This window comes from Camarhynchus parvulus, chromosome 2 (genome assembly GCF_901933205.1).
Source record: "Camarhynchus parvulus chromosome 2, STF_HiC, whole genome shotgun sequence".
Taxonomy (NCBI): domain Eukaryota; kingdom Metazoa; phylum Chordata; class Aves; order Passeriformes; family Thraupidae; genus Camarhynchus; species Camarhynchus parvulus.
In genome coordinates, this window is record NC_044572.1 from 87,875,641 (window position 1) to 87,902,739 (window position 27,099).

At 38.7% G+C, this 27,099-nt stretch overlaps 1 protein-coding gene across 1 annotated transcript; it reads right to left on the reverse strand.

Moving 5' to 3' along the window:
* CLPTM1L (CLPTM1 like) lies at nt 1-26,265 on the reverse strand. The gene is made up of 17 exons (XM_030971275.1): nt 25,980-26,265; nt 25,059-25,159; nt 23,536-23,725; nt 22,638-22,780; nt 20,634-20,712; nt 16,703-16,820; nt 15,219-15,313; nt 13,627-13,711; nt 12,188-12,291; nt 10,791-10,856; nt 9,742-9,792; nt 9,046-9,128; nt 7,217-7,251; nt 6,873-6,928; nt 6,746-6,790; nt 3,525-3,640; nt 1-2,269 (listed from the first exon to the last, which is right to left on the reverse strand). The coding sequence occupies exons 1-17, from the start codon at nt 26,151-26,153 to the stop codon at nt 2,185-2,187; spliced, it is 1,626 nt and encodes a 541-aa protein (XP_030827135.1). The 5' UTR covers nt 26,154-26,265; the 3' UTR covers nt 1-2,184.
* Between the last annotated feature and the right edge of the window lie 834 nt (nt 26,266-27,099).

Genomic DNA, 27,099 nt, shown 5'->3' on the forward strand with positions numbered 1-27,099 from the left:
TATGTCAAGTCTTTTATTTGGAAATGGAATGCATAAAACAATGACTTGAACAGGAAAGTCTTGCTCATCTTAAAGACTTAAAATGTTCTAATTTTATATGCTTTATGACTATTGTATAGAATATCATGAGGTCAGTGTCAAGAAATGCAAGACAGAAGACCAAGAAACTCACAATATGTAAAGGTGCAAGAGAAATCTTTCTGTGTACAAAAATGAGCCACGAAATATCAGAAATACCCAAATACGGTATTCTGGACTTTGAGAAGCTACTCTAGAAGAACCAGTGACTCGGTTGTTTTGAAATGGCACAAAAAGGGAACATGCTATATGCATCTTTTATATCAGGAAAACTTTTCACACACATTTAATTAATGTGAAATATTAGTTTGCTTAACAGTAAAGAGCTCATTCCAAACAAATTCAAAACAGGTATAAGATACAGCAAATGCAGTCCCAGTTTTGCATAGACTTACTTAGGTGTGTTTAATGCTAAAGTCAATAATCTGTAGTCACAATTAACAGCATAAGGAGACTTTAACATTAACAGGAGATAAATATTCACTTCAAGATTCCTTTCCATTGCCAGCGGTGTGTAAGGAGGATTTCAGTACAGGAAAGGCTGTAGTCTGTAGCAAAACACAATAGTCAGGCAAACTTCTTTATCTTTTTGGACCCAAATATTTATACATTCAGACTTTTGCAGTACCAGAACTGGATAAAATCCACTTCACCAAGTAGTTACAGACCACAGGAGCTGACCTGTATGAATATTTTCAATTAACGACAAATTGAAGTTAAACAGCCTTGCACAAACAGCATGCAATTTAATAAACTTAAGAATCATTATGGTTTACTTGTAAACTTACTGACCAAAGCAAAACTAGAATTGGAAACTAGAATTCTGCCTTTTGGATTTTTTAAATTGTATTTTTTTTGCCATTGAAAGGAATACACTCTGTATTTTCTTTACTGTTACTAAGAAACTTACTTTTAAAAATCTTAGAAGATTAAAAAAATTTTTCTAATCATTTTTAGATGTGGTTTCTAGATATAGCTGTGGGGTTTGTATTTTGGTATAATAATTCAACCTGATTATTTTTTACAAATTTGAACGAAACAGATCAAAATGCCTCCCTTAATGAATTTCATTCCCATGGAATACAGATTTTAAATTGAAAGGTATGAATTGTTCTTACCAGGTTATTTTTTTTCTCTGCATCATGTAGTTTGTTGAACCTGTACTTGAGCAAAATAATTATATTTGAATGATGGGTGTTTCATCTAAAAAATAGGATGGGGCAGGGAGGGAGGGAGGAAAAGACTGAGGAATTATTCCCTTTGAAACATGACAGAATTGGCCTAGTAGGTCACTGTGGTACCAAATGATGAAGAATTTAAGAAGCGTTAAGAGACCTTTCCAGCATGTAACAATGATTTGCATTACATGAATACCCACTATGCCAAGAAATCAGGTTTGTCAACAATGCAGAAAGATTTCTATAAACTTGCATACATATTAAAAGAAATCATGTTACAGTTTTTTCACACCTTCATTCACTTTAAGAAAACTGAAACCCTCTGCCATATTGTAGGCCAAGAACGTGGCAGAATTTGAAGTTTAACAATGCCATCTACCTTATCCTGTATTTCCAACAACATATTTTTTTAGCTAGGAATTCACAATTTCTACAATTTCAATTATCTCCATTATCAAATGAGAATGATTTTTAAGTAGAATATAATCCAATATTATACCTTTTATTTTTGACAGCCCCCAGTTTGGCAATAATCCTTGATTCTGCTGTAGCACAGTGTCTTGTTTTTTCAGTTTTCATAGCCTAGTGGCACAGGCACCACAGTTTCAGTTCATGAGTTGTCTTAAAAACACAGATTTGGATCTTAATTACAATGGTCAGGATGCTTAGGTTTTCACTGAAGAGAGGCTGAAATGCAGGAAGTTTATATAATGTCATCTGGCAGACTGTAGACCTTGTGAGGACGAAGAGGGTCTTGAAAGAGGAGGGTATCAAAACTAGATTTTGGCAATATAGAAGATGTATTGTCCATGTAGTTCTGTCTTAAGCTTTAAAAATAGTCTTGTTAAATAAATTTTTCCTTCCGTAAGACCAGGTAATACACAAAGCGAGGAAGAGTCCAAGGGTCAGAATTTTCTTCAGTTCTTAGTTATTCTCTATGAGCTTTTTTTTTTAACTTTTCTTCATAAGATTCTCCATACTCATTTACTCTGCTCTTATCCACAGGATAAAGCCTGGCAGAAAAAACCCAAATCTTTAGTTACATTAAAGCCTCCTATCTGAAAGATTTAAGTAGTTCTATGATGCTTAATTTTAAAAGTTAATTTCTTTGTCATCATATTCTCTATTCCTATTTGTGGCAAACCCCAACATCTTTAAAGATTTGTACAGACATATCAGCTTTTTCACAATATGACTCAACCAGCTGTCTCATAACAGAACCTCTTAAGAGATGTGTTAGCTCCCTTAAAGCTTGGCTGGAGTCTTTTCTCAAGCAATCCAGGACACCTCTCAAACTTGAAACCAATGCCCAGCCCCTATCAGAAGCTGCAGGCCACTTAATTTCTACAAAAACAACAATAAACAAAAATGTTTATTCTTGGGAACAAAAATACACTTTCTGTAACTTCACTGTGAACATTTCTACTATTTCGTAAGTAGTGCATATAGCTTTCTTCTCTACCTGATTTTAGTTACTCAAAGAATCTAAAACTTGACAGGTACTCAACTTACAAGAGAACCGGATAACTTGTTTTTGCAAACCAGGTAAACAGAAAGGCAGAGCAGGGCAGTCCCCCATCACACAACACGCTTCATTACTGCCCTGCAGAGCACCTTGGAGAACATGCCTCATATGGAGATGTGGCCCTCAGCAAGGGTTAGAAGCCCAGAACTGCTAAGGTGAATACAAGCTTAGGAATTTTTCTCCTTTCCCTAACTTCAGGTATTTATGTCTCACATTTGATTTGTGGAGTTTTTTTGTGTTTTTTTTTTTTTTTTGGTAGTTTTTTTTGTTTGTTTGGTTTTTTTTTTGTTTGTTTAGTTTTGGTTTTTATTTTTTGTAGTTTTTGCTTGTTTTTTCTTTTGTTTTGTCTTTTTGGGGAGGTGGGAGGATTTGCGACTTCCAAATCTGGTGAAAAGAAGGATGCTGTGGAGAGGGAAAAGGGGTAACTGACAAAAATTCTGAGTACTGTGACAAGAGGAATTCTTTGACTACTCTGTATCATGTCCAGGATTACTGTCAGTTATGGGGAAATGGTTTAGTTCCTCTTATTTGTATTGAGATCTCCTTTACAGGGTGCCCTGCTCACCAGTCCCTTCACTAGGCATATACATATCTAGTATTATCCAGCCCATACTTTACTAGACATTATTATAGTATAAAACTTCTGCTCCAAGTCTATCCCAATCTACAGCTCTTTATAGTAACAAGACTACAACCATCTATAGCATTGTAAAAACTGTAACAAATATTAAAGGAAGTCATACCATCTTTGGTAGAGATAGACCAGGAACACAACATCATCTCTAAAGCATGCCAGCCTATGAGATGTTGGCATAGTGATGATAAAAGCAAATATATCATCGATAAAGGTGTTGAATGCCTACAAATAAAAGAAAAGTAGACTTCAGTTGGCTGTGAAGAAAGGAAGTCATCAGTCATACAAAGTTAGAAGCTTCTTGTATTTTTCTGTGGGAACACAGACTTCCTCCATATTGTAACAACACTTAAAGTTATTCTGCAAAACTAATGCAAACTTTAAAATGTCTTCTTTTAATGAAGATATACTGTCTACTACAGACCAGAAGTTACAAGTAAAAAGGAAGTAGGACTGTTTCAGGTAAGTGAGAGTATTGTCATGGGAGGGGAAAAACACACACTCAATTTCAGAGAAAACTTCAAAAGGAACTGGAAAAACCCTCAGACTTTCGTTCATCCATTACTCAAATGACAAGATGTACAAAATGTCACTTCACTTTCGTTTTCTGAAGAAATTTGTGTAAAAATTTGTTAATGTATTGCTTTTAAGAAGATTAACTTAATAGCCTTGGAAAGACTTTAAAATATTTTCAGTGCTTTCCTGGAAGTAACCATGTCTTGAATAATGGATGGATAATTTTCTACACCATTTCCAATCAACTAGGCGTACTATAGGCTCTATTTCTGCAGCAATAATGAAAAGTAATTTAACCAAAAGGCAACTCCTCTGGATCTGGCTCTTGGCTACAGGAAGGATGTACACATCAACTCTTACAGTGCACCAGCTCTAGTACTCATGTTGCAATGAACTGTTTCAACTCACTGAAAACATCAGGAAACAAACCCAGCAAAGAATATTCACTGTTAGGTTAACAAACTGAGTCAGTAACATGGCTCCTTTCAGTTTAGCAAGCTGTATGCTAATCCATACCATAAGAAGGGTGCAAGTGATGTAAGCACAAAACTCACTCTACAAAATGAACCAATGCTTATATGATAGAAGAAAATACCAGCAGAAAATGGGGGTGTTGGACAGCAGAGAGTTCTCTCTCCTGTTAAGAGATTAGTTACAACAGGAGAGCTCTTTCAGTCAGGTCAAAACAAATCCATCAGTCTGAAGTGACTGAGCAATATGGCTAGCACTTCTCAAGCCTGTGTAAAGGTTTGTCATGGAACAAAAATAAAAACCTCGGTAAGCTGGAAAAGACAGCCTTTCCAAGTCAACACCCAAGTGAGTGATCCTACAATAACAATGGGAAGAAAAAGCTAAATGCTCCATCCTTCAGGCACACAGGCAGTCTTCATAAGGCACTGCAAGTGAATGCACCAAGGCAGCCCATTCCATAGTGTTTGACCTGGATAATTTTCTTTTGAGATTACCTCACTTGAAGGCACTCTTTATTAACAATGAAACATAAAACCCACAGAAACTGGAAAGTCAGAGTTCAAATTAAGGAAAAAACAAAGCAAAGCTCTCTAAAACAATGGTTACAGGTGAGCCCTCACACTCTTCTTTCCACTTCAAGTGAAGAAGAGAGCAAGCAACTTTAAATATCCATTAAAAATGTAAAATACTCCCTCCAAAGCTGTCTAAATGAAACATCATTGAAAACAAAAATAGACCTCTTTCTCCACACACATGCGCCTTTGTTGTGGATAGCCTATGGTGTCTAAACAGGAACTATAAATGCTCTGTAAGAAAAGGCAAGGTCGTACTCATCTAAAGGTTATTTGCTTGAATAACCTCCCTCTGTAGTTTATTTAACTGCTGATGTCTTCTGCTCAGTTATTTTCTTTGGTGAAGTAAAATTGTGAAATTATTTCACTAATATACCTTTTGCTCCCTCCTCTTAAGAAACATGCTGATTTGCCTAGTATATGCCTCAAATACTGTGTTTATTGTTATTTTTGTCTCTATTTCCACATAAAACACTGCTTAGCTGCTATACTGCTAACAGCTACATTTCAATCTGTTTTCCTAGATGCACCATGTTTCCTTAAAAACAGTAAGGCAGCAGAAAGTTGGACAATTGCTATAGGCTCATAGAAATGGAAATGCCTTTGAAGTCTCATTAGATATATATGTTTTAGTTCTTTTGTCCCATATCCTCTGTTCAGAATTGGACACCATTTCTTGAGCAGTTTTTAACACTGTTCCTTTTAAAGTACAGATGTTCTGGGCAATTGTAAAATATCAGCACAAAGGAAAAATGAAAGCATTTATAAGTGGAAGCACAAATAAAAAGGGTAGATGGTGATGGCATCACCTTGATGATCCCAGCACATCCAGCCAGGGTTTCTCAGGACACAAAGATCAGGAAAACAAAGCACAGTACAAAAACCCTAATGACTGGGACTGGGGGGAAATGATAGTCAAAACACTATCAGCTCTTTAGGGGTACAAGAACAAAACTAGCATAGAGTTGCTAATTGAGGGAGAACATCAGAGACGTGGGAACTGAGCAGTGGGTGTCCCTTGTTACCCATATCTGTGCATATGAGAGCTGACTGGGCTACTCGGGTCTATCATCTTGGTGTTTGAGTACTGTACAAACCACTTGGACACACGACTGGGTGCTTGTGGGTATGCAGCTATCAAAGGGTTAGTGAGCTGATTTTGGTTTTAAATAAACTCACCTTCCCCTCCAAGGTCTGCTATTGAGCTTGGCTGCAGCACTGCACTGTCTTACCAGGGCAGTCTAGGCAGTGGGGACACCACAGTGCATGCAGCCCCTCTTCCCCCATGGAACAATCCCCCTCACATTTGCCCAGAAGCTCACAATTACCACCCTGGCACAGCACAGTGTGTACATTACTTCAGCCTCTGGTAGCTCCTGCAACCTGCCAAAATAAAGTCTTTTAGCATTCCTAACTGTTTCTTGGGAACTATTCCTTGTCAGTGATGCATTGAAACGTTCTTAGAATAACGCATTTAACTGAGACTGATGGATTATCTGCAGGACCAACATCTGCACTCATGCAAGACAGCTGATGGTACAAAACGCAGTATTATCATAAAAACTAGGATGCAAGTATTCTCATCATATGGAAGTCATTATGAAAAACAAAAATCAGTGTGGTTTTTTATTTTAAGGACAGTTGCAAACAAGTTTAGTTCTTAAAACAAAAAAAGTACTGCCATCCTTAAGCTACTTCTTATTAGGCTGTTTCTTATAGAAAATAATTTTCAAAATGACTGCACACAACTTTAAATTAGAGCTTTACTTACTTTGTATGTGAAAGCCTTCCATGGTAAGTGTGCAACAGATTTCATCTAGAAATAAAAAGTATCAAATTGTAATCAAGTCTGGAAGAAGAGACTAGAAAAGTAGACCTTCATCACTTTTCAATCTTACCTTGTAATTTACAAATAGTTGGGGCAGCATAAACAGGAATCCAAAAGCATACACTCCTGAAGATGAAATATGGAAAACAAACAAATGCACAGATGTTAATCACACAACTGTACTTCCATAATTAGTAATTTTACTCTTTTTTTTTTCTGAAGAATGAAGATGCATCTAATTATTTTGTTCACTTTGGGTTGATTCTTCTCCCTTTTTTAATCACTGTGATAATTTAGTAATAAGTTATTGATCTGTATTACACTGATCCAAATGACAGCAGTTAACATTCTACTTTTGATTCCTGGCCTTCATCTGAAAATGTATGTATAGAAAACAGAACAGAAGGGACTCACCATTGACAAAACTGTTAATCAACCAGGAATACCAGCTACAAACAAAGAGAGTACAGTTATATTTCTCTTCAGCCAAAATGATAACACATCCTATACACACCACTGTACACCACATGACTACTCCAAGAAACAGCTGTGTTATAAATTTCTCCATGACAAGAACTAAATACCTCACATCTTCCTTCCCTGCAGGGGCTCCAGAGAAGGCAGTTTAAGCAAACGATACTTACCAGTCCATACAAGAAGTTTCGACAGATTTATCACCTGTTTTTATACTTTTACACACCATTTTAAGACATCTATGTTGATAATCAGATAACTGACATGAGATATGTGCACTGTGTGTGTAATACTGTTCACTGAACTCTGACTGTATTAAGGCCTGCAAAGATAACACTGTCTTCTAAATATTAAAGAGTCACTTAATATGGCACAGTAAGGACTTAACAAGTACCATTCAGTGCAAACCACAACAGTAGGTATTTAAAAAAAAAGTAAATACAAGGAATCTAGATTTTTCCCTCCTTACATCTAATAACTGGCCCAGATGTTCAATGGAGCACAATCCTAACAAAATAATGGTAGAGCTACAGACAATGACAGAATCCCATACTCCTGCTTGCAATTCTGAGAACAGCTAATAACTGTCACACTCTGGTTATGTAATTTAAAATTAAACTTGCACTGCTGTGTTACTGTCACCTTAATAGCAACATTACAGTTGTAGCAGCATTTCAGTAATCCACAAGTATTTAAAGAATGAATCAGAAAATGCCTCCAAGATTAAAGGACAATTTACTGCTAAAATTATTTGTTGTGACACATTTCCTTACTGATTTAACGATGGCAAGAATTCTATTATATGAATTGCTTTCACTTCCTTAAGCTGCAGCTCATAAAATACCTGAAATACAGTATTTTGAAATACTAAACAAATTCAAGAATTTTGTCAGAAAAGCAGAATTTTAAAATGCTGCATATTTGTTAGCTGCTTACTAAGACAAGAACCTTTTGAAAAAAATGCTTTTCTAATAGCCCAGAAATTGCCCCAGTTTCTAGTATGAGTGTTACAGCTCATTTATGCAGCAACAGCTTAAAATAACATTAGGAAAAACTACTACTGCTTGTTTTCTCACATCCCATCTGGGCCTAAGGACTATTAAAAAATGCCTACATGGCCTCACCATGCTTGTGTTTGCAGGATTTTCCTACAACGAAGTCTCATTGCTACACGCTTGCATATCTCCAACAGAAAATGAACCAGCTATTTCAAGTGAAAGGTGACAAGGGTTTCATTTGTTCATGAAATATTGAATGTCCAGCTCTTACTGAAGTATTACTATGTTGCAGGAAGTTCATGGCTCTAAAGGAATAAAGAGCCCTTTCTAAAAAATGCTTTTGCTTGCTTGCCATCATAGCTATCATATCTAGGAACAAAGAAGCCTCTTGTTCAAACCAAGTAATTTTGTGAAGGTTTTTGCGTCTTTTTGCTATTGGACAGGTTCAACCACTGAATTCCTTTCATCTCTCCTATCACCAACTGGCCCTCTGAACATCAATGGCAGCTTTCTTCCTCCTCTTCTGACTGACATGCATGCAAGCTATTGAATTCTGTGCTAAAGTTGTTATCAGGTAACCTCTGAAAAACAACAGCCTGCTGCTTATATTACGTTAAAAAAACATCTATATTCTTCAGCTTTAGATAGACAGGACAAGGAAGTTTCCAGTTCCTGGCCTATGCATCAAGCTAACAACTGATTTCCATAACCATATAGAAATAATGGGGAATGTTTCAATTCCATGTAAGATCATTCATAGAGTTACAGTACCTTTTATATTTGACATTCAGCAAGGAGTAACCTGCACCTCCGATACACAGTGGATAGAGCAAATACGACAAGTATTTCATGGCCTAATGGATAAGAAAAACAGTTTGTTGGTTCACATTCTATATGGACAGATTTTTCATGGCATTAAATAGCCATGAGAAGAAGAGAGCCACATAATTTTTTCCTGAAAATCTTTTCCTATTCCCAAATGCCTGCAATAACTTCCACTATGCTTCCACTTCTAGTGGTGATAGTGAAAATTCCGAAGCCCAATTCAGACAATCACCTCATAGTGTTGGCACCAAGAGACAGCGCAAAGATCAGTCTCTAAAAGTAGCTTCCTACTTAACACCAATGTTGTCACTTATGCTCAACTCCTTTCATAAAACAGGAACCACGTGAACTTTCCTTCAGTAAAAATAACAAGTACAAACATCAGCTTTCAGATTTTTGAGTGGTAATGCTTCTCAGAGCAATGCCTCAACCAGATTCAACAACCAAAAGAACTATTTCACTGTTTCCTTTCATAAATTATCAGAATGAATCTTCACTATGTGATCATCTACACAGTGATGATCCACTTGACAACTGTGAAGATGTGGAAAATACGCTTGTAGAAAAAAAGAGCAAAACAAGTCAATCAACAGGTGACATATACAGACTTTGTAGATCAGAAGTCATAGGATTCCCTCTTACCTGGGCATCATATTCCTCAGTTTTCTTTTCAGAGTCATTGTATGCACCAAACTGCAACACATATGAAAACCATAAACAAATCAGAACATAGGGGAAAGCATTTTCTCTCCAACTCTCTACATTGAGCAGCTAACAAAGCTTTTAAAAGCTTCTATATAGGAGAGTCATATATTAGTCCTGTGCAGCCTACTAAATATAGGGTAGGCAAAAAGATTAACTTTTAACCTAATATTTTATACCAAACTTCGAGGACTTGTTTGCTTAGAGAAATGTCGTTGAAACAGTAGAATTCACAAAGTAAACGCAAAGTCAAATAGCTAAAAATTTGTCAGATACAGGAAGCATTTATGAAAAGTCGTAACCATGAAGAGATCATGGATTATTTCCACATGTCCAGAAATTCTGCCTGCTTCAACACAGTTCCTAGACATAGGAACAAGCAGAGCCACCAATCACTCCAGACACAGACTTTAGGCAGCACAAACCCCCAGCACTTCTTGCGAAGAAACACTGAATATTAGACAACTGTTTCTTCTACCAGCAAGATAAAACTTTTAGTGTAGACTGCACTTTGCCACTGCATGTTCTGCAGTCTCAGCACTTCATTTTACCCAGAAGTAAAATCATCTAAGAGTGTACTGTCCTCAGAACATGCCACATTTTCTGTTAGCTCCACAACGGAGAAGTTGCACCTACAGTTCATGAAAAAGCCAGTTTCTTATTTCAAAACATGATGTCACTTAAGAGTGCCTTTCCAACACAGTGGCAGCCCCACCATAAAGATTTAGAAAAACTGACAGAGAAGTTCTGAAGTTTCTTGCACCATAAATACATACAAATAGCTGCTTCTTCTAAAGAACTCAAAGAAAGAAACAGGTTTGCAAATGCTCATCCTGCTATTGGATTAAGCCATTCATAGAGAGATGTACACAGGAACCTTTTATAATTAAAAAGGTTCTTCATTTCACTAGAAGTCAAGTTGCACAGCAACCTGGAAACAGATGGATGACTCAAGCGTGTAATCATTAACAGGGCAATGTCTACTATACCTGAAATTTGGGTCTCAAACCTTGCCACCTGATTGTCATTTTCAAGGCCTTCTTCACCTTCCACAGCTGTGATTAGCAAAACCAAAAAATGCACATAAAAGATTATTATACAAAGGAACATCTTATGAAGGATTCCAGATTACCTATTTTAATCACCCATTGCATAAAGCAGTAGCATCCTGATTGCAGCACACACTACCTGTGTCTACACAAACCAAATGCCATGTCATCAAACAAGTACAACGTTGTGAGCCTGCACTATTAAGTCTCTTTATCAGATGATGTAATTTAAGCGAAGTAATGTAGTCATTCTAGGATATCTGAATGGCACTGCCTAAGATGAACCCCAGGTGAGGCATTTAGAAAATTCCAGCAGTCACCTGCCAAGCAAGTTTTTATATGCCTTCGATGAAGGTGCCTCAGAACTCCTAACAGGGATTAAGTTGGCACTTACATAGTCATTACATTTCAGTAGTGAACTACAACCAAAAATCAGTGAATGCACTGAATAACTTGGTTACTTACTGTACAGCTGTAACAGCCTGACCCTAACGTAAACCTGAAGTTTCAGTTCACCTGAAAATTTACTCATGTACTGTACCCACACTGCTAAACAGATTTGACAACTTAGGCAATGCAGGTGCCTAGGAGAGCGGCACTCTCTGAAGCTTTTTGTGGACAAGGTTAATTTGCTTAACTTTAGATACACCAATATTCTTTTCTCACCCACCATATATTCCAGACAAAAAAAAAAAAAAAGGGGAATAGTGTAACAACAATCCTTTACTATTATCTTTGGTACAAGTGAGAAAATAATTTCTTATAGAATCAATGTCACTATTAGCACTGCACGAGAAACAGGAGTTAAGTCCAAGTTGTGAAAAACTTCTTCCTAGCAGACAAATTCCTCTGAGATGTACTGTCACTGAGATTGCTGTCACTTTGAGACAGCTGTGCTACCTGCAACTGACTAGATGCAGACTTTTGGAATCATGCACACAGGCAGCAGTCTCCTCCTTTTTCTCCTTCCCCAATCACCTCAGTCCTGGCACTGCCTGTGGGCACTCAGCCTGCTCTCTGACAGTACTTCCATGCAGGCTTATTGACATGGTTACACTTACTTGGCCAGGAGTGAGGCCTGTCGGGTGATGTGATACGTGGAACCTCAGCATCACTGTGTTTGGTTTCTACAATATCATCTGGACCATCCCAGAAAAAATGGATACTTCCAGTTTAGTTATTTGATCAAGGGACACCATCTCCTCTGTCACTGAAAGCCAAGGACGTGCAAGCTACAGCAGAATTTTCCAGTAACCAGTTTAGCATTATTTTTCTACTATAAACTATGGATGTTGCTGCAAATACTGGTATCTGGCGCTACAGCTTCAAGAACTCACCTCAATCACTGCACCAACGCCTGCTGGGATCAGTACCAATAAACTTGTTTGTTCATCCAAAAGGAAAAGAAATATTACCACAGTACTAAAGCACCGCCAAAGCACTGGACAGAAAACATGAAAATGGAAGGCTTATTAATATTTAAATGAACAGTTGAGATGACAGAAGACTGATGGTCTATTTGGTACAATTCTGTCTTACACAATTTAAGTATGAATTTCTTCTGTGTACATCTTGATATATCTAGTAGTCCTAGAAACAGCCAGTGATCTCTGGGCAAATAGGGAACAAGAACTTTTTATGCAATCCTTATCACAGGAGACGAAAGAAAATTGGAACATTTAATGAAGACTTCTGTACTGAAGCAATTCAGCAATATGTGAGTACAATTAGGAGCTACATTCATGATGCTTGTCTCCTGGAAGCTGAAAGGCTGTGAGATAATATAATGTCAGTATCTGAGACTCATTTATTGTTTGTAAATGTTAAAGTCTTTTGAATTTGACTTTACTGAGTCTTGAAACTGGTAAGTGACTCTTATTTCTGAAATTCAATGGACTGTTTTGAATTTTTATAAACTTTTTGGCATACACATGCCAACAGCAGTACAACTGCTTTAAAAAAACAAATGCACTCATAAAAATGATATATGGATTCTCCACATAATAAAACATGTTGTTCACCATAAATTAGAATGCCCTTCCCCCCCCAGTATTGATATTCCTTAGATGTTGTAATCTATCTATAAATATGATAGAATTAGGGATAGTCTCAGAGGTCAAGTGACTCCAGGTTTACAATTTTGCTTCATAATCAAGATTGGAAAAAAAGCTATTCATCTGTTTCTAGGAAGGCTTGGCAGGATGTCAGATCACTATGTTTCTCTCATCTTTCCTATACACAAACCAAGTCAACCCTCCCATGCTCTCCCCCTCCCCCCACCCCAGGAGCCTCTATTGCTCCTGTTTACATCAAAGCCCAAATCAAGCAAGAGCATTACAATACAGCACTTTCCACCCACAAATGTTTTGGAACCTGTAGTTATCTACAAGGAACACAAGGGACTTGCAGAACAGCATTACTCATGAAAGCACATTCTCTCCACCCACAGAACTTTTTCTGCTCTTAATTCTTTTCTCAAAGTACTTCTCTGTTCCTTCAGCAAGGAAAACATGGTAACTGTCTCACTATTAATCTAATTCCCAATTCCAAGACAGTCAAACCTCAGTAGTGACACAAGTGCTAAAACTCAAGTGATACATGAGCACAGAACTAACAAAGTTAGAACCATCTGTGTAGACTGCTAGCCATCTTCGTACACAAACCATCTCATTTGGCTATCTCTATAAACCTACAACGTGTTAACTTAGAGCAAGACTGAAAACACACACCATAAAACAGACAGCACATAGACAACACTTAGCATTCTAGTCCATACCTGCTTTTGTAGACATCCCAATCATGCTCCTCTTTTTCTTCCAAAAACTGATGTCATTTTTAAATGCAAGGAAATCAAAGAGAAGCTGCAAATAGGAAGAAACATACTCATTTGCTCATTTGAAACATACACTAATGAGAGACTGAAAATGTTAACAATGCATTCAACATGGCATTAAAAAAAACCCCGTTTAAGAAGCTTCAGAAATTAAAATTAAGACTCACAAATAAAACCTAAAAAGAAAAGTTGTAGAAGCCCAGGCTCTAAAAGCAATGCAAAATGACAGGATGAATTTCAAACGCCACCACTGCAATGCTGCCCAGATTAATGTCCTGTAAAGCAAGCCAGAGATCCAATACAGGATAACTCATCATTGAGGGTGAAGAACAAGGATCTTGAGGAACCACACACCACAAGGAAAAGCACAGTAAAATAAACTAAAAATGCTCTGTATTGGATTGATAGTCAATTTACATTTGGATAATATCAAAACTTTAGAAAACAAAATCCTACAATGCAGCAAGCCAGGTTTCCTCTGTATTTTGTCACTAAGTTGACCTAAACTTCCAGGACATTTTAGAATTCAATTTGTAGTAAGGTTTTTAATTTTCTTCCATATTTTCATTCCTTTAATACTTCAGTGTCTAAAAAAAATATCAAACACAGATTCCAGAAATTCTTGGGTCAGTGGATTTCAATGAGAAAATTTTCTGTTGTTCTTGTAGGGTTTGTTTGTTTATGGAAGGGGGTTGTTGTTTGGCTTTTTTTTTCTGTTTTTTTTTATTATTTGGGAAAATGATACACAAAAGAAAGAACTATCAGAAAAGCTTGTCCTAGTCTACAGATACCTTGCAACCTGATGATCAGAGTGGAAAAATTAAATTAATAGGCCATGGAAGTCTAAGGCTTTCCAAACAAGTTAACTGTGTGCAATATAAGCATAAAGAAACGTAACATTCCAGGCAAGTTCTTATCTCTCCCAGAGTATGGGAACTGTGTTGAGTATAACTGTAGATTACAAAAATGTTCCCAGTGTCTAAAAGAAGTTATTCATTAAAATCAAGGTTCAGATTTAAGCTGAAAAAAGGGACAAACAACAAAAAAGTAACCATGAGTGCTCCACATTTTACAGGAACATTTCTGGAAGCAATTTCAGAAAATATCACCTGATCTAAATTTCTCCAGGGATTACAAGTCAGAGACAGAAACCCAAGTACAGGTGCCCCAGCTATGCCATTGCAGTGATAAACCTTGTGAGAAGCCAACAAAATTTAAACCAATGTTGACAAGCATATTAATTCTCAGGGCTTTGGTTCAACTACAATGTAAAAAAAGTGATAATGAAGGTAAAGTTTTATATTTCAGTCAATTTCTGTATAATTATCTCAAATTTCTGCCTTATTTAAGGTTTTTATATTAACTCTGTATTGGAAATATAGTTGACTTTTGTACCAGATAATGCTTCCACTGCTCTACTGAAATTACTATTTTCAAGAATAACTCTTAATAAATAGAACACCTGAGAGTCAGACACACCTCCCCTCTTTTTTTTCCCCCATATTATGTACTTCCTAAAAACTAAAACCACTTACATGGAATGCTGCTACGAAGAATGTCAAAGCCAGAAAGTACAAGTTAGTATCAACAAAAATTCCCTTTACTTCATCTGCATCCTTTTCTGAAAACCCTACAAAAAAGAACAAGTCATTGTGCAAGAAGTACCTGACAGTTCATTGCTGTTATGCTCAAGTTCAGTGTGAAAGGAATCTTATGTCACCTGCACAAGTTTTGTTAAGGAACCATATATCCAAAACATGATGGAAACTTTATTGGTAAAAATCTAATCTACCTATATTTTGGCAAGTTATTTAGCTTGCCCAAACCCCAAACCCATCAGTTACAAGCCTTTGACTTATGTAACTACAATGTGTTTCGTAATGTGCCTTTAACGTGCTGCGTAATTACAACCTAAGCTGACAACCTGATAGACAAATGGGAAGACACATTAAATCATTTTGGCCTGAGCAGGAAGTAAAAAAGAAGTTTTACAAATTGGCCTCTAAACATTAGTTTGATACACAGGAAGAGTGAGCTTCACATCAAAAGCTGAAAGAAAAGGACTACACAGTAAAGGATAACAAAAGTCAGTGAGAAACATGGCCATAGATGCAACGCTATGATTGAAGTCCACAGTTCTCAGAAAATACACAATGTTGCGTTTATGGCAATAGTGCTTGAGTAATTTGAGCACCAAATTACTTCGCCATCACAGCAAGTACATGGCCATTCTCAAGTGATTTTGGAGTTTTTCTACTAATCTCACTGCTCCAGAAATTACTCCAATATGAAAATTTCAAACCTTATGTTTCACTATCTACATACTTAGGGGGAACAAGCAGCACCTTACACAGGCCTTTCTTCCAGGCACAGGAGGTACTCTTGGGATGAGAGATCTTGATATCAGTGTCTATCACGCGACAACCAAGACATGGAATAAGAAAATTTCAATTCTGAGGAGGCTCATAAAAAATTATGGAGGTGATGGTGGACAAATGCCCTACACAAACTCTGAGCAAGCAATTACTTGACTCTTTCAAGAGAGTTATATTTAGCAGACATACTCCTAGCTTTAATATAGATTGGCCTGAACTAAGGAGAACAGCTGGATTTTACTTAGTATGGCCTGCCTGTGTTTCACTGCAGATATATGGCTACAGTGAGCAGCTGTGAATACCTCATATCAAAGCCTATGTACCACTGATCCAGCTTTTCTGTTCCATGGATGATAGGGAAAACCCATGGTGAAAATGCTCTTCTTATTTATGTCCTCCAATGCTTTTACAGAGTACTATCCAAATAAAATAATTTTTTAAATGGTTAATTCACCTCTGTATTCTTGTTCCCTACCACATATCAACATATATCTTTAACTTAAGGTGAATCAACACAAGATTTGTAGCATTAAATCTCTTCACCAGCGATCCAGAAAAAAAAAGTATCATCTATGTGCATAAAATAAACAAATTAAGGGGTTAGTTGTGATTTCTTAGCCTAAAGTCATTAAAGGTAAGCATACCAAATTGCTGGAGGGAGTACACAGCATCCTGCATGTGGATCCAAAATCGGAGTTTCCCAAGAGATATTTTGTCATAAGATACTGTAAGAGGTAGCTCTGTTGTTGAACGATTTATAACCTGCATTTCAAAAAGATGTTTCATCTTTAACAGCAGAAAAATGGCAACAATTACTTCCATTAATATTTTTTTTAAATAAAGTGATTGTATCACACTATAATTTTATCACACAATTTTATGAACTCAGTTTGTTTTTAAAAGGGAATAAGATCTTAGACTTCTATATCATGCTTGAAGTCTTTGTGTTTTTTCCAGGAAATGTTAAATTAGCAGTTTGTTCTGTTCAAGTTCCTATAGCAACCTCACTGCTCCTGTACAAATGCCTCTGAGATGGCAGCATAAAGTGGGAAACGTGCTTAAGATAACTATTTTGACAGTTCTCTGAATGTATATGCTAAGATTACCTAAACTAGAATATTATACAAAAACCCCAAAAAACCCAACCAACAAACAAATTGCATCCCAAAGGCCACAGTCAGAAATTTACTTCATTGAGGCTGATTTTGAGAGAAATTGAAAGGGCAGGGAAGCAAGATGATGCCACTAGCTCAGACTAATGAAAACGCCACAGCTAAAGCTAAGTAAGATAACTTTGGGATCTGGAGTGTCACAAAAACTTTCTTTCTGCACCCCAAAAATTAAATCTCTGCTAATTCTTCTGTATCATCTACATGTTACTTAAGCTGGAAAACCAAAAGTCTTAAATTGCCTCAGCTCCTTCTGCATGACAGCTGTCCCTGTCCACCTCTCAAACAGGTTTAAAAAAAACACAAAAACCCCCTTGTCCTCTAAGATGTTGGAATACTCAGCAGCTATCCCAGAACAAGTTCAGGCAGTCTGTTTTACATTTCCAAGGACAGCTCAGGATGACAGATTGGCGGGCACTCTTTGCGAGAGTTCAAGATCTGCTGCTCCAGGCTCCTAATTACTCCCAATCATAATTCCCATCTCAGACCTGCTACTCTACTCTGCACCTGTTTCTACAGTAATTATCTAGCTGACACCTAACTGAGGTGAATGGCTTCTTCTGATTCTTGTGACACAGAACATGGTTTTAGGCTCCCCACCTATCACTCACATGTGAACTGAGGGCTACATTGATTCTCCTATTCACTCTTCCCTCCAGTGAGTACAAACAAATCCCAATTTCACCACCCTCCCAAGACCCTGTAAGCTTTTCAGACAGGGGCAGAACATGCAGGCACATGAAGGAGAGCAAGGGAAGCTGAGAAAATTTTATGAATACAGCAGAGAGAAAAGCTTGAGAAACTAGAACAGTGTCAGGGATCTCTGAACCAAATGGAACAAAAAATCAAGTGTGGTTACAGCTGACTGTAGAGAACACTGGCAAGATTCTACAGCCGTATACCAAAAACCACACGAACATATTCCACACTGCTTCTCCTTTTCAAAGGATTCCCGTAATTCAGTTTGTCTAATTTCAATTTCTCAGTCTATCAAAGACAGTGTTTACATTCATGGCAGAAAGGGAAAAGAAATTTTATCTGTGGAGGATGGCCAAGAAACAAAATTTTGCAAATGCCTGGGTAAGCAGCATGTGGTAAATGCGTTCTGCACAGACAAAGAATTACTATGGAGGAATTAGGGGTAGTGTAAGGAGGAAATCAGATTGCAATAGAAGACAGAGATGGGAATTGTCCAACCCCAAAAGCAAACTAAAATAAAGGTAAGATTAGAAGAATGAACTCTTTCTTAACAAATAACTTAAAGCCCACAAGTGGTGCCTCACAGCCTCAGTGTGGGTGTGATGGTTGCTAAGCCTTTGAAAGCTAGGAATGACCAAATCCCTGCAATACACCTACTCTTGTATGGGCATCACAGCATCATTATTTCTAGCACTCTACTTAATCAATACTACAAAGCAGTGTGCAAACACTGTCAATAAGTTCAGTGGTATGAATTTTAAAATTATCTCTTTATTCTGTGCACACCCAAACCCACAGCATTTAAGCACGTGTAAGAACATTAGGAACACATAATCTCTAGATTGCAGTACTCACCACAGAAGATCTACATCTTAATGAAAATGAGAGTCAGTTGACAATCTACACAGCCCAGCACAAGCAGGAAAAACGCATCTTCAGCTCCATGATTTAGGTCAGGCATAGAAAACAGATGCTGTCTGTGCCCCTATTCACAGTCAAATAGCAACCTGGCTCCACAAAAGCTGTACCACCTTCTCTCCTTATTCATGCCTGCTCTTCACTTACCAATTAGTCTATCACAGAATGTTTACTACAAGACCACTCTTTCTGCAGGACTTGAGAGCAGCCTGGCCAATCACTACTGAGACACCACATAAGCCAGTGCTGACAGGGAAGTTTGCAGGTTTTAGTGGAATAGTCTTTGCAGCACTTCCCAGGATCTTTAATGACTTTCTAAGGCAGTGAGTTACAACAATATTAACTGTGGCATGCATGAAAACTGCAGGAATGTCATTAGTAACAAGGGAATGCTGAATTTATTTGTAAACAGGGTACATGACTTGACCAGTTAGAAGTTCACATGAATGTACTGAACTGGACTGGATGAGCTGTGATAAAACTTTAAACAACGGACAATGGCCACTAATACAGAAATTACAAATACACATCTAAAAAAATACTGGACAAAACAATCTGCTGTCAAGACTTGTAACAAATGCTCAGGAGTTTATTTTGCTGTACAAATCTGGGGTGGAAGGGACACAAATTTGTAGATTCTCTTGAACACTACGTAACAAAACCTTTTCTCTGAGCTAAAGTAATGAATTGGAGAGACAATCTTAAAGGTTTATGGGAAGTTTACATCTACAAAGGCTTCCAACTAGAAGATGCATAATTCAGATGTGCTCATTTAACAGTTTTGAGACACTCCCAAGACTGCTGTTCTCAGTAACTCCAAGTACCAAATTCCAGTCAGTGCAACTGAAAAGAACTGCAAGGCTTAACTAAAAGCTGCTAAGATCAACATGATTTATCTACATGGGACTGCCATGTCTAACCTGTAGCAAAGGGACTGCATGATTTCCTACAAGATAAGAGTAGGGCAAAAAACGAATACAGAAAATTATTTAATTTTTTTTTTTTACTGCTGGAGTGACTGAATACTAAAGCAGGTTGCCCATACAGGCTGTGGCCTCTCCATCCTTGGATATAACCAAATCTCAACTGGAAAAGGTCTTGAAAAACTTACTCCACATGATCCTACTCTAAGAAGAGACACTGGACTAGAAATCTCCAGAAATCTCATCCAACTTCATCCTTCAGTAATTCCATTACTGACGTTTCAAAGTACTGATTTATTTAAGTGCACAAAATCATTGGACGTATTGTGACACCAAACTTTCAGGTGCTCAAGTTAGTCTAACATGATAGACAGCAGCACCAAGAAATTTACCCACGTCTGAATTTTGAGGAGATAAGAGAATAGCTCCTGACTTATCTCAAGTGTAGCTCCACTATCAGCTGTGGATATTGTCAATATGCCTAGAAGGCATGAGAATCTACTCTGGGATGCTAGCACAACTTCTTCATATTAGGGAGTCAAACTACTTAAAAGACTGGTCCTGCCACTACTGCTGCTACAGTGATGTCCTCCATATCCACCCAAAAGGCAGAAGCAATGGAATCCAAACACCTTTGGTGGAATAGAAGACAGTGACTGACAGATACTTCTGCCAGAGAAGTCTCAAAACCCAGATCCAGCTTCTGCAATTACCACATTAGGTCACATTAAGTTAAATGGTCATTGAATCCTTTTGTGCCTTTATACTTCTTCATTACAGCAAACAATTTATGAGAAAATCTTAAAACAACATTGAAGATTACTGTTAAAACAGTTAAATGTAATTAAAGGTATTCTATTACTCACCATCAAATCTTTCACTCTGTTGCTTAGCTGATCAATAAATAATATTGGAAGGTAATGCACTGTCTTCCCCAACTGAACCCTAGGATATTTAAACATGGATTTTATAACTGTAGTGATCTAAAAAGAAAACTACTTTTATTCAAATTAGCACTCATTCATCACTTTCAAATCTACCCATGTAGAAATGTCCCACCATCTTTTCAAGCACATTTTCTTTTAACACACAGCAAGAAATTAGCCACTAGTCTAGAATCAATTTTTCATTGAAAGTAACAGGTATTGAAAATTTTTGTTTGTTTTCACCCTTCTGTAGAAAGACAGAATAAGCAAATAAAAATACAAATGAAACTGGTTGTGATGATGCTGAAGCTTTTGAATGACCAAGGGAAATTTAAAAGTCTGTGGAAGAGAAATATGCTGAAGTTTACTGCCATATATTTGTATCCTTTGTTTCAAATATCCCCCTCCTACTGTGACCATGACACCCTCCCACCATCTCCCCCACTCACTGGTGCCTGGCAGGACATCAGTCTCATGCTGTCACCCACAAGGGACCATGAATGTGATGGTGGCTGATGCACAAATGAGAAGGTCAAATACTACTGCAGGGATTGTACAAGGAGCAGAAATCTTCTCTGCCATCTACAGAAGCTCTCATTTGGATTGCTATATCACCTCACCAACCTGCATGAATCCAATAAAAACTGCCTAGCCTTCAAGTCCTCTATCAAATTGGTCACTGTAAAGTTATTTAGTAAATTATGACCTACATGCAGTTGCTTTGTCAGTATCTTTGAAAAGTATTTAGCCCAATATCCTAACAGAGACAAATTCTTCAAGTCTTCACTGGAAAGGCAGATAGGTATCTACACTGTGATGTTGGTAAAAATCTATGGAGTAGAATCATGGACATTTTTAAAGCCTGAAAGTTGAACTTGAGCTGTTGACAAAAGAAAAGAGTCTCTATGCATGCTAAGAGATGGCATACTAAACACACAATGTGCAACAGTAACACAGCAAAGTACTAAATTGAGGCTCAGAAATAGTGCTTGGTTATTTAACTGAAGTGACTTGATTTCTATGTAATAACTATGATTAAAGCTATTGTCACTAAAAATGCAGCAGGTTAGTTATTCCATATCAAAACTCTTTTCCTGTATAATGCCGTAACTAAACAGCACTGATTGCAAATCAACCAGAAAAAACTTCCTCATCCATCAATCCCAGTCCAACAACCCCTTTCTGTTATGGTTCTACCTATTCCGGCTGGAAAGCTATCACAGAATCCTGGGATGTGCTGGTTAACCAACTACTTCTGGATTTAAGAGGGTACTGGTAGAGAAAGGTAACAACATATAGCAGCACAAGTCTATAGAACATTACTTATATGCTTGATACTGGAAGTGTTTGAAGCAAGCTGTGAGCAGAAGCTACTGCCTGCACCTAGGAGCCTAAAAACCCAACCCTGTTTGTTAGAATTTTCTTGAGGAAAATGACATAACATAGGAACATACACTGTCAAACCAATATAAAGCGAATCATAAAGGGAGGAAAAAAGGTATCTTAGGAGATCAGCTGTACCACTTCAGCACTTGCAGTTTGTACAAGTAACTTGCAGATGAAGGAAAACTGGGAAGGGTCAAGGGACGGCAACTGCTCTGAAGGCCAGAAGGACAACTGAAGAACAAATAGGTTTGAGGTATGCTATAGCATTTTACCTGTGTCTTTGTAGTCCTACTTTGCCTTACTATAGTAACTCCACACAGAAAAAGTATTGTAAACTCTGAGCTGCCCAGGAACCAGGTATCTGCAGTAAGGCTTTCTAGTACATGGTATCTTAGCAGCAATTTGTCACTACCAAAATGCAAGCAGTAAGAGCATCTGCCCTCGTCTCTAGGTGCCCATTTAAACATAAAATACTACAGAAGGTCAAGGAAGATCTTTGAAGAAATGTGACATAAGTTTATAAATAACATATCTGACAAAATGAAGTCATCGACTTACATTTTCATGTAGCGGTGAACATCAGCAGGGAGCGATGATCCATCAAACACAAAATCTTCCACCATGACATTTAAGGTTAGTCTTGACCTCCAGTGAGAGACCGGTTCATCCAGGGCATTGGGCTGCTTTTCTGCTTCAATTTGCTTAAAAAAAAGAATAAAAATACATACTGCTAAGCAACACAATTTTGAAAAAACTAATAATCTAACTCACAGAATCCAGGGAGTCATTAACTAGATCATAAACCAGAAGCCTGCTAAGAAACAATTTACCTTAATTTTGACCAGATCAAGTCTGTTGCTCAAACACAACAGAATGGATTTTAAAGGCCCACCACAATCTGACACTGAAAAACTTCAGTGTCCATTCACAGCCTTGTTCATCAAGAAGGAATATTCATCTAATTAACCTTCATACCTTAGGGTTGTAGATACTAGTAAGAAGAAATGACTTTGAAATCAGGACTACACAGTAACCAGATGTTCCTTCAAAAAAGTCAAAACGATGATCAACCAAACACTATCTGTTTTCCTTCATATCTTATTCTGCTATTTTACAACAGCAAAGCATATTATTTCAAATGAATTCAATTCACTATAGAAAGCAGCACCATGCTGTTACAGAGCAATACCGTATTTCTACCAAAAGCAATGAATCCTTGAAGCAATTACTGTTAACTAGGATAGTGTTTCAATAACTAGCCAGCATTTTAAAGAGCTCTGCCTCTGCTCTACTGAGTGGTCTGCTATTAGCAAGATAATTACAAAGAGGGTTTTTTTTTCTGTTTTACCATCCTTAGTTTAAAGATGCAAGCACAGCAGATACTAACACCAGAAATGTCTATAAAATAAATTACTAATTTTGCAGATGCTCTTCCATAGATGGGATGCACACCTACCTGTGTGGCTGATTCACCAGTGAGCAAATTAATCTCTTCTGGTTTGGGGATCATGTATGTGGTCAGAGGGCTTACTATATGCACCTGCTTACCATCATGCCAAGGCAAAATGCCAGCATGGTGAAGAAATACAAACGCATATAATGTGCCATTATTTCGGGTTTTCTTTGGTACAGAGACATTCACTGTCCTAAAATACAAAATAAATATATTATGAGATGACATAGCACACGCTGAAATATTTAGCTATTACTAGACACAATTACTTCTGGCTAACCTGTTCCATGGCTGGATGGGGTAATTTTTATACAATATATCACAATATATGCATTTCCAAAGATTTACTATTATATTAAGATAGTTTAACCTTTGTCCACTCCCAACTTTATTGCCCTAGATAACATAGGACTGCATCATCAATTCTTTTGTTACTTTCCTCTACTGATAGGTCACAGGGCCAAAATTATGACAGCACTTGTAAAAAAACAGCCTTCATGTGCTGAAGATGCATTACAGATCGTATACACAATACAAAGTTTAAAAAGAAAATCACAAAGTTTTGCCATGCACTTTGCATTAATAAAATATCTTCTCAGCTAAGGCATGCCAATAGAGAACTCTAAACTGGAGCCCCAAACCATGAAGTCACTCCCCTTGTACAAGCCAAGAAATCATCCTACTTGGACCCTGCATAATGCCTCCTCTATTCCTGTAGTCTTGCTCAGCTTATTCTGCTCTGAATACTTTCAATAGCTTAGCAGACCCTGTCAGTAAAACAAGAAGGTCTGTCAGATTAAGAAGTTCAATATGACCTAAACTCTAACCAACAAGTTCTTTAGTCATAGAAAATGAAGAGAGTGAAATAACCTTGGAGACTACGATAAGAGAGGCAAGAATTGGGCAGTTATTTTAAACAAACAAAGAAACCAAAAGTGAGACAGCAAATCTGAAGAACAAAGCAAGCAGTTCCAGTCATTTTTATTGTTCAGAGGCATATGCAGAGTCAGTGTTCTACTAAAAAATTTCTCTAAGGGCACAGTCTTGGCACCCATATTGCTTCAGAAGATCCCCAAACCCTAGAATATTGGAAAATAAGGTTTTGTCATGTGATTTTTAGCAGACAAATAGTTATGAAAGAGCATGTTGCTAAAATACATGAAAGGAGAACGTGGCTTGACATCTAAGTCCTGTTCCTGGTCTGAAGCCACAGCAATTAAGAACAAAACAAAACGTGTAGCCACTGTCCTACCCATGTGATTAGAGACAAGCCTCAAGCACTTCCAGGTACATTTGTCTTTGGATTTTCTCAATGGAAAGCAAATTTTCCTATTATGATCAAGGCGCACTTCTGCAAAACGTCTGCCTATACGGCTGAGAACAGCATGTTGATCCAAGCTAACCAATAGTGAAATCTACCTTGGCTTCATGCACACTTCCATCCATGCAACTCCTAGGTGGGATGCACACTTCAGAATTCAACAAAGAACTCTGATACCATGGATACTACTAGTCCAGATTCTTACCTTTCAAATTTGGACTCAATATCAAAATCCTCCACGTTCAACACGAGATCTATATTACTCTCTGCACCAATGCTTGACCGGGTGGTAGTGTACACGCTTAACTGAAATCAAAACACAGCACAGAGAAATTAAGAGTATGGAAATAAATCCATGCATCTCTATGTTTAGACTACAGGTCTGTCTTTCAGCTTCACTAATTCTCCCAGTTGCAGGAAGGTTTTACACACAGGGAAAGAAAATGGCGTACTCAAAAAAAGTCTTTCAGCTCATTTTGGGAGCAGCCATTAAATATATTTTAATGGGATGACCTGTTCTGGAAGTTGAAGGAAGTGGAGCCATTTCAGAGAACCAGAGATCCTGCCAATAAAGGAAAGGGTCTCTGTCAGGGCTGGAAAGGACCTCTGGAGATCACCCTGTCCAAGGCAGGGTGACCTAGAGCAGGAAACACAGGAACACATTTAGATGGGTTTGAAATGTCTCCAGACAGGGAGATTCCACCTTCTCCCCGGGAAGCCTGTTCCAGTGCTCTGCAACCCTCAACACAATGAAGTTCTTCCTCACATTGAAGTGTGTTTTAGTTTACGGCCATTACTCCTCATCGTGTCGCCAGGCACCACTTAGAAGTCTGGCACCATCCCCTTGGCACCCATCCTCTGACATATTTACGTGAATTAATGAAGACTTCTCAGTCTTCTCAAGATTAAACAGGCCCAGCATTTCTTCCGCAACGCTGCTCTAACCAGTACGTGTGTGACAGCAGATAGACGAAATCAATAAAAACACACGAAGCCAAGTCCTACCCGCGCACCAGCCAAGGGAGCTCTCCACAAGGCCCAGCACTGCCGAGAGGGCCCGGAAGGGAGCAGGGACAGAGGGCAGGGGCGGTGCCGAGGGGCCTCGGGCCGTGCCCGCCCCGCTCACCTGAAGCTTGGGCCTCCGAGCCAAGTAGGGCCAGACGCATCCCCCGGCCGCGCCGTCCGCCGCCGCCGGGCAGGGCCGCGTGTAGACGATGCCGTACATGACCCAGCAGGTGTGCGCCACGTACACGGCGAACACGCCCACCACCAGGCTGGTGAAGGAGCTGCGGCTCAGCATGGTGACAGTGCCGATGGCGATGGCGGCGGCCGCCCCCGCCCCCCGCCGCAGCCCCGCTCGGGATCCGCCGCCGCCGCCGCCGCCGCCGCTCGCGCATCCCCCACGCGCCGCCCGCCCCGCCGGCCCGTCCGTCACTTCCGGCGGCCGCGGGAGGCACCGCCCCTCCTCCCCTCGCCCGCCCCGCCCGGCCGCGGCCGCCGGCGCCGGGAGCCGCTAGGGGGCGCTGTGTGCCGGGCCCGCCGCCGGGAGCGCTCCGGGCTTGGGGCGGAGGGGGCCGCGCTCGGGGCCGGAGCGAAGGACACCGGGCTGGCGGAGCGAGTCCGGAGAAGGACAGTGAGGCTGGTGAAGGGTCAGGAGAACAAGTCCCATGTGGAGCAGCTGAGGGTGTTCAGCCTGAGAAATGGGGTCTTGGGAGGGCTTTATCGCTCTCTACAGCTCCTGCAAGGAGGCTGCAGACCGGTGAGGGTTGGCCTCTTCTCCCAGGTAACAGGATGAGAAGACAAAGTCTTAAACTGCATGTGACGGTGTTCGCAGGGGTCTTAGGATGAGGGAAGAGACGAGAATGTTGACTCCATGTTTCAGAAGGCTTGATTTATTATTTTATGATATATATTATATTAAAACTATACTAAAAGAATAGAAGAAAGGATTTCATCAGAAGAATAGAAAAAGAAGGAATGATAACAAAAGCTTGTGTCTTGGACAGAGAGTCCGAGCCAGCTGACTGTGATTGGCCATTAATTAGAAACAACCACATGAGACCAATCACAGATCCACCTGTTGCATTCCACAGCAGCAGATAACCATTGTTTACATTTTGTTCCCGAGGCCTCTCAGCTTCTCAGGAGAAAAAATCCTAAGAAAAGGATTTTTCATAAAATGTGTCTGTGACAACTGCACGTGGGAGTTTAGGCTGTACTTCAGGAGGAGTTTCCTCAGAGAATGG

What these genes read in the sequence shown, in the direction of transcription:
- CLPTM1L (XM_030971275.1), bottom strand. Translation starts at nt 26,153, where the DNA reads ATGCTGAGCCGCAGCTCCTTCACCAGCCTGGTGGTGGGCGTGTTCGCC. An exon ending in TGGGATGTCTACAAAAGCAG is followed by an intron (nt 12,292 to 13,626) that starts GTATGGACTAGA and finishes TTTTCTGTCCAG; the next exon opens with TGCTTTGGCGGTGCTTTAGT. An exon ending in AACTATTTGTAAATTACAAG is followed by an intron (nt 6,791 to 6,872) that starts GTAAGATTGAAA and finishes TTTTATTTCTAG; the next exon opens with ATGAAATCTGTTGCACACTT.